This window comes from Octodon degus, unplaced genomic scaffold (genome assembly GCF_000260255.1).
Source record: "Octodon degus isolate 3935 unplaced genomic scaffold, OctDeg1.0 scaffold00010, whole genome shotgun sequence".
In the NCBI taxonomy this organism is placed as follows: domain Eukaryota; kingdom Metazoa; phylum Chordata; class Mammalia; order Rodentia; family Octodontidae; genus Octodon; species Octodon degus.
The window spans coordinates 27,692,038-27,700,629 of NW_004524586.1; the positions used below are offsets into that span (position 1 = coordinate 27,692,038).

Genomic DNA, 8,592 nt, shown 5'->3' on the forward strand with positions numbered 1-8,592 from the left:
AGAACCAGGGATTGAACTCAGGCCCTTGTGCTTGCCAGGGAAGCGCTTATTCTACTGAGCCATCTCCCCAGTGATGCTATACTTTAACGGTCTTCTGCAGTTTGCCTTTTTTCCACCCTACATATGTGCTTTTCATTTTGCTGGCATATAATGTTTTGTTGTGTGGCCATGTCTCATTGTATTTGCCTGTCATCCTGTCTCTAGTCATTTGTGTTGTTTCCGTACTTTTTGCCATTTATGCTGTGAATATTCCTGGTCACCACCCTTGACATGCTGTGAAGTTTTTTCTGCTATGTATGTTGGAGCGGAATTGCTGAGTTCTAAGGTATATCAATGTTCGGCTTCACAAAGTACTGTTCACTTTTTTTCCAAAGTGACTGTACTAATTTAGAATCATAGTACCCAACGCTAAGGTACTATGTGGCTCGGTTACTGATACAGTGTTAGGTTTGCTATCATGAATGCTGTGCTCTGAAAGTTACATGATTCCTCTAGTGAAGCCCTGACTGATACAGCACAACAGAGTAACTAGTCAGTGAGAAAGAATGACTCTGAATCAGTTGTAGGAAAGTGGATGCACCTAGTGAGACCATAATGTTAAGTAAATCAAACATACTATACAGATTGTCTTGAGAAACCCAAAGTATAATTTAAGGAGAAAAAAAAAAATCTAGGTACTATGAAACAATGTGAGGTCTACTCCAAATGGGGTAAGAAACCAGAGATGGAGGGGGAGGGCAAAGGGAATTAAAAAGAATTAAGATGTATTCTATGTATATATATACCAAACTGCCATAATGAATACAGACATTATACACCGCAAACATGAAAGGAATTGAAGCAGTATCATGTGATACTGCTTGAGATGAACTGGTACATAGTCAAATGCAAAATTCATGTTGTGCTTAATGTATTGCGCTATCTCCCTGGCCCTCTTTTTTGTATGTTCTGGGAGGCAGTAATCCATCTCTTGCTCTTCTGTGTAACACTAATTCTGTTTATTACTCATTCCTTTTTCTAGTGGCCTTCCATGCTATCTCTGTCATGTATCAAGTTTATTTTTATTTTTATTTTTTTATGTATTTAGTAGAGGGTCTATAGGGTCTCACTATATAGATTGCACTCATAGTGCTCCTCCTGTTCTCAGCCTCCCAAGTGCTGGGATTACACGTGCATGCCACCATACCCAGTCTCAATCTCCATCTCAGCGCGCCCCGGGGGCAGGGCTGGCACAGCACGCAGTGGCTTGAACCCTGGCCACTGTGCTCTGCCTGAGCAGGCACTTTAGTCTGCTGAGCTATCTGGCCCACCCCACACATCAAGTTTAAATAGAAGCATCTTTTTGTGGCTTTATTTTCTTTTAATAGTTGATTTTTTCCAGCTATGATACAATATCACCTTGTCTTAATTAATAAAATGGTAAAGTCTTTGTGCTTGGCAAAGCTACCCCACTTTCCTTATGCCTTTTGGGGAGGGGGGCGTATTGTCTAAAACTATAGATAATGTAAAATATGGCCACTATTAATTAATCTTTGGTTTATTTATTTATTTATTTATTTTAGGGACTAGCAATCTAACTCAGGATCCTGTGCTTGCCAGGCAGGCCCTGTGCTGCTGGGCTATATCCCCAGCCCAATATGACCATTTTAACCACTTGCAAATGTACAGTTCAAGTCATTAAGTATATTCATAATTCTGTATAATTATCACCAGAATGTGTTTCTAGAACTTTCTATTGCCCTTAAAGCCTAAGCCTATTTCTTATTTTACCCATTAGTTCTGTTTCTCTATCTGGCCAGTTCCTGGTAACTTCTCATTTTCTTTTTTTTTATATTTTATGATTTTTTTCTTTTAATTTTTTAAAAATTTTATTTATTTATTTGTGTGTGTGTGTGGCCAGCTCAGCCCGCCTGGGGGCGGGGCTGGGTGGCTTGTGGTGCTGGGGGATTGAACCGCGGTCCCTGTGCTTTGCTAAGCTTGTTCTAAGTAGGTGCTTTAGACCACTGAGCCATCTCACCAGCCCTCATTTTCTTGATACCTCTATGCATTTGCGCATTCTAGATATTTCAAATAAGTGGAATCTTGCAATAGCTGTTCTTTTGTATTGGCTTATTCCATCTAGGGAACATCCTCAAAACAAAGCTAGAGGAAGGAAGCGGCATACAATGGTTGTCTGTTGGGTACAAAGCTCTGGATTCAATCCCCAGCAACACACACAGACACACAGAGACACACCCCAAAGCTGGGGTAGCTATATTAATTTCAGACAAAGCAGAGTTCAGATCAAGGAAGATTCTGGAGGATAAAGAGACACTGTAGTGATAATGTAATGATCCAAATATACGAATTAGAAGACAAAGGCTTGCCATGGCTTGAGATGAAACAACTAATAACCAATGATATGTTACTATGTTAGGTATAAAGATACAAGATTCACTCATATGATAGAACGTATCATTTTTTGGCTGAATAATAGCCCGTTGTATAGCTAGGCTACAGTGTCGATGGCCACTTGATTGTTTAAACTATTGTGAGTAGTGCTACTGTGAGCACTAGTGTGCAAGTGTAGGATTTGTCCCTCTTTAGAGTCTTCTGGGTATAGACCAAGAACGAAACTGTTAAACTCATTGTGATTCTATGTTTAGCTTTTAAAAAGTCACTCCACTTTCCCATAGGGGCTTTTGCATTTATATTCCTCTAAGCAGTGCATGAGGTTCCAATTTCTCTATATTTTTACCAAAAAAAGTATAATTGATTATGATAAGAGAAAAAATGGAACCATATAAAATATTAAATTAAAACCAGATGGGACAGAAAGAAATAGAGTACAAATGGAAAAAAAAAAAACCCAAGGGTGATGAGTGGAAATTTTTACAAATATTGTAGCTATTAGCCCAACTGTATCAATAATCAGTTTACATGTTTACAGAATGATCTAAATATTCAAATTAAAAGACAAAGGCTTGCGGTGGCTTGTGATGAAACAACTAATATCCAATGATATGCTACTGTGTTAAATATAAAGACAGGGGTAGTGTCGCACGCAGCCTTGCCAGCAAGGAAGACGTGACCACTGGTTGTGTCTGCGCAGCCTTTTATTGCCCTGTTACATTTCTCTTCTCTTCCCCCGAGGCCCCTGCTCTTAGCTTATAAGTCTCAGGGCTTCCAATCATGGAGTGCCACATGTGTACTGTCCATTGGTCCAGGTATGCGGAAGCAATGCATTAGCCCAAGCCTTGGCCTTATATGGAGTTGTTTATTACTAGGAGCGCTCACCCCCTGAGAGGGTGGAAGGCGGAAACTGGCGCCATCCTAGGGCGCGGCTACACGCAGCTCCCTACAAAGTAGATTCAAAATAGAGGAATGAAGAACAATACAATAATCAAAATAAAGCTAGAGGAAGCTGGAGACATGGCTCAGCCATAGAACGTTGTCTATTGGGTGTAAAACTCTGGGCTCAATCTCAGCAACACACAGACACACACAAACACGCAGACATACCCCAAAGCTGGAGTAGCCATATTAATTTCAGACAAAGCAGACTTTAGATCAAGGAAGATTCTTGAGGATAAGGAGACACTGAAATGATAAAAGGGTCCGTTCTCCAAAAAGATACAATAATTTTAATATGTACGTATCTGACAACAGAGCATCAAAATATGTAAGGTAAAAACTGATAGAACTGGGGGAAGAAGTAGAAAAATACAGTATTATAGTTGGTGACATCAATACCCCTCTCTCAGTAATTGATAGATCCAGGAGGCAGAAAATTAGTATGGGCATAATTGAACTAACTGGACCCTTAAGTTAACTGTATGTAATTAACATTTATAGACTGCTTCCAGTCGCAGAAGAGTAGGTGTTCTCAAATTCAATGAAAAATTCACCAAAAGAGAACATTCGGACCCATAAAAATATTTTTTTTTTCATTTAAGAAAAAACATTTATTTCGGGGCTGGTGAGATGGCTCAGTGGTCTAAAGCACCTACTTAAAACAAGCTCAGCAAAGCACAGGGACCACGGTTCAATCCCCCAGCACCACATGCCAGCCAGCCCCGCCCCCTGGTGGGCTGAGCTGGCCACACACACACACACACACACACACACACACACACACACATTAAAAAAATAATAATAATTAAAAAAAAAGAAAAAACATTTATTTCAAAATGCCGAGTGGAAAGGCAGAAACTATCTTCTGGTTTACTGATAAAATATTGAAAACTTCAATTTGCGAGCAGAAATTTGCACTCTGTTCCTAAGCTTCTAAAAACAAGGATTAAACGGCTGTTCCTCTTTCCAAATTCTGCTTAATTTCAGCTGTATATTTCCCATAGAACCTTTCAGCTTTCTTGTTGAACTTGGCGTTTCTTTCATTGATGTAGTCAATGTCTGCATCGTCATTATAAGGACATCTTCGGCTATATTTGTCTCGTTTTTCAATTTGTTTTTCCAGATCTACGACCATTCTATCAATTTCCTCTGTGGAAGGCACATGTGTCCCATGAAGAAGACTGTTGGATGTTGGGAAAAACTCTTCTCCATGTTTTTCCCTGAGTCTCTCATATGTTTCCATGTCTGGTTTGATTTGCTTGGTCAGCCGGTGATACTGACGGAGCTGGGCAGCAGCATAGTCTGAAAAGCCAAGATCAGGGTTTTTCCTCTTCTTCTTCCTCTCCCATCTCTCTGCATCTTCTGCACTGATCTCCAGCAACTTCACTTTCTCATAGTCTTCGCCTCGGGCAGCACATTCCTTTTTCTTTTCTTCTTCCTGTAGTTCCCATTCCAAACGAGCTTTTTTGGCTTCCCAATTTGCAGGTAACTTAAGTCTTTTATCTTCTTCCACAACCTCCTGGTGATTTAATTTACAAGCTTCATTCCGCTTCAGATGCAGCTCTCGGAATTTTCGAAGTCTCTGTGCGCGCTTCTGAGCCGCCAGTTCCTCCGCCGACGTGCAGGACCCGTCCTCTGCGATGTCCACCGCAGCCGTCTCGAGTTCAGTCGCATCCGCCATTACACCCCCCTCCCTACTTCCGGACCCATAAAAATATTACATAGTATATTTGTGCTACAAGCGAATGAAACTAGAAATTGATAACAAAGATAGCCAGAAATTTCCCAGATATTTAGAGTTAAAAACATCTTTCTGAACAACACATGCATCCAAGAGGAACTCTCAAGAGACTTCTACAAATATTTTGAGTTAAATGAAATTGAAGCGTCAAAATTTGTGGCAGAAATAAGAAAATGAGAGTTTAGAGGAAAATTTATAACACTGAATACATACATTAGAAAAGACAGAAGACTTTACCTGGTGTGATGGCACATGTAGTCCCAGAAAATTGTGTGCCTGAGGCAGGAAGATCACTAGTTCCAGACTAACTCGGAAAACATACTGAGACCCTATTTCAAAATAAATTTTAAAATGATTAGAGATTTAACTCAATGATAGAGCACTTGCCTACCATGCACAAGGCTCTGAGTTCGATCACCAGTACCACAAAAATAAACGATCTAAAATTAGTTATCCAGCACTAATATTCTACCTAGGGAAAATAGAAAAAGATGAGCATATGAAATTCAAAGTGATCAGAAGAAAGGAAATAATAAACAAAAATCAGGAATCAGTGATATTGAAAACAAGAAAAATTGATAAATAGCTAGCTAATTAACCAAGAAAAACAAGATAAGACATCAATAATGAGAGGAACCATTATCACTGATGGTTTTGCCCATTCAAAAAATAATTGTACATCTGTATATCTACAAATTTGGTAATGTTAATGAATAGACCTATTCCTTGAGATACACAATCTTCAAAAAATCACACAAACAGCAAATAGACCTTAATCTATCAAAGAAATACTCATTTATAGTTGTCTATACATCTTTTACCCTTCCTGTTCTTCTCATTATTACCTAAGTATCTTCACTTCTATTTGGTGTACTTTTCCTTCTGCCTAACATACTCTACTAGAGGTATGTGCATGCATAATTTATGTATGTAATATGCTTGTAAACAATTTTGTGAACTTTAAAAAGTGGTCCTCCAAATCTCATGGGTTTGAAAGGTGATTGGATGGGGGGTGCTACACTCATCAGTGGATTAATCCATTGATGAGTGTAGGCGCTGAAGGTACTGTTTCAAGGTAGGGCCTGGCGAGAGGAGGGTCTGGAGCAGCCATTGCCCTCAGCCTCTGAACAGTCTCTTCCCTGGTCTTTCCAGGAGTTGTCAGCTTCAGGAAATTCTGTCGAGGTTGACTGTCATGCAGTAATTGACAAGGAATACAAATGCACAAGTTTTGTGGTAGGGCATGATTCTGACCCAGCTGAATGGTCTACTCAAAGTGTAAGGCCACATATGAGACAGTCTAGTTACTTCCATTATCGCTCATTCCCTTGTCCCTTGTCACACAGACACAGCAGCCACTGTCTAACAGTTCTGTAGTGTACTGATTAAAGCAGCCCTAGATTTCCCTTGGCTCCCTCTTGCCACATTCTGTATACTACTCTGGATTGGAGACATTGGTACCTTCCAGGAATAGTTCTAATGTGGTTGTTAATGTAGGGTACTAGAGTGTTTCCTTCCCTATGAAAGTCTAGGAAACTTTCTTAGTTTCCTATCTTACAGAAGAATAAACAATGGCCATGGCATCATTTAGGAAACTTAATGTCTGTCATACAACTACAACTCAGCCTCAACCTGTTGGCTGGATTCACCTATGGGAACAGGACAGTGGGCATGCCTTCTTGCCTTCACCTAGCAACTGAATGAGAACATTTGCTCCTGTTTTCCAAAGAGTTTCATTGTGTCCTTGAAATTGGAGCACAGGATTCTTGCCTTTTCTTCTTTTAAGCCATTGTCTGTCTTGGATCCTGCTCATGATTTCAGATTTTGTCAGGGAAGAGCTTCACCCAGGCCATAACTTTGCAGATACTCAAAATAGATAACAAGACTCAATGGAATCAAGAAAGTTGATTGCTTGCAATGCAGCAAACAGCAGAAGTACAAGCATGATAATACTGGTCTCTCTGCCTTCCAGTCATTTGAGGCAACACGATAAATCCACACAGTGGTCATCTATGTGATGGGTTGTGCTTGCCATTGAAACATCCAAGGTCAGAGTTCAGCATCTTGCACAGTTATAGAGAGCCTTTCGAGGTCCTCATTGTGGCCCAGGAAAATTATATTTGTAATCTCAAGTAAAAGTTATTGGCATTCTAGTGAGTTAATTCCAATCTACCACTTCCAGTGCAATGCAAGGCAAGAATAAAGACACTAAGGCACATTTGTAGTTATGGGGAGCAAAAGTGTCCTTAGTCCAGCTAGGATAATGGCTAACTGGTACAAAGGCCTCGACCCAGGACCAAACCCAGATTTCATTCATTCATGAAGAAGAGAGTGGTTTGAGGATAAGCACCTGTGAGAATGGTGGGAAAGAGGCAAGTGCTGTGAGCTGGGCTAGGTAGGAGCCTGGACATCACCTCTGCAGTGTTCAGAGAGAAGACTATGCTCAAAGAGCAACCTGCATAGCAAAACTGAGATAGGATCTAATGTTTTGGGGTCAGTGCTTCAGCTCTGATGTGTGATCTTTCAAGCCCCAGGAAGTCTTAGCCTCCATCTCAAGGCTTATCAATGGAAACCAACAATGTGGAGCATAGGCATCCCGCTTGGCCCAGCTCACACAAGGTAACAGAGAGGGTGTGTCCGGGGAAACACTGCCTGCCATTTTGAAAGACTACCATCAGCACCTAGGCTGAACTGATACGTATTGTTTAAAGTCAATTGAAGAGATAAGGAAAAGTCCTAGCCAGCTCTGTGCATATCAGTACATGGAAATAGGGTCTGTGTAATAGATTTCTAACTGGTGTGCAACTTATTACACCCAGCTGAATTAAACTAGTGTGGTGAGGGGTGTGGGAGGCCCACCTGAGGATTGTTGTCAGCAGCATAAAGGCAGAAGGTGTCAGGAATGCTTTTAGGGATGCTGTCCCTAGAAGCTGTTGGAGCTGTTGGGAGCTGCTAGTTCTCTTGGGCTGTTCCACTGGAGGACCTTGTCATGCCGGCTTTCCTGATGAACTCTAGAGGAGCTCTGGACCTCATCTTGAGCATGGCTTCCTGGCTCAGGGGGTGGGTTGGGGAAGATGTTGCACTGCTCAGCCTCATGGAAGAGTTTGTCACATTGGCTCTTCTGATGAGAACTCAGCTTTCCTCATCGCTGGAGGAGCTCGGGACCCTACTGTTGCTGAGGATGTGGTACTTCGTGGGGAGCTCTGGTTCTTACCTTGAGCATTGCTTCCTATTCCAGTTCAGATCCCTCAGCTTGCTAGCACAGATCCTTCATCCCATTGGCATAGACTTCCTAGTTTCCAGCACTGACCTTTGGGCCTTTCTGGCACATATCTGTGAAGTAAGACCCAGGCCTTCAGGTAGATTCTTTAGTATTTAGTGTGTGGACAGATTTCCTGCACTTGCTGTGTATGATTCTTGGGTGATTCATTATAAAATACTATTGTAAAATGTGTCCTGTATTATATTGTTCTCCTTCCAAAAAAACTCCAAACCACAACTGTCAGGTTCAGCTGAAATGG

General features: G+C 41.0%; 1 protein-coding gene across 1 annotated transcript; it reads right to left on the reverse strand.

The window, feature by feature from the left end:
• Positions 1–4,240: 4,240 nt before the first annotated feature.
• LOC101585254 (pre-mRNA-splicing factor SYF2) lies at positions 4,241–5,030 on the reverse strand. Its single transcript, XM_012513469.2, has one exon. It carries the CDS (start codon positions 5,012–5,014, stop codon positions 4,280–4,282), a length of 735 nt encoding a protein of 244 aa, XP_012368923.1. The 5' UTR covers positions 5,015–5,030; the 3' UTR covers positions 4,241–4,279.
• Between the last annotated feature and the right edge of the window lie 3,562 nt (positions 5,031–8,592).

Coding starts and splice junctions, on each gene's coding strand:
- LOC101585254 (XM_012513469.2), bottom strand. CDS start 5,014: ATGGCGGATGCGACTGAACTCGAGACGGCTGCGGTGGACATCGCAGAG.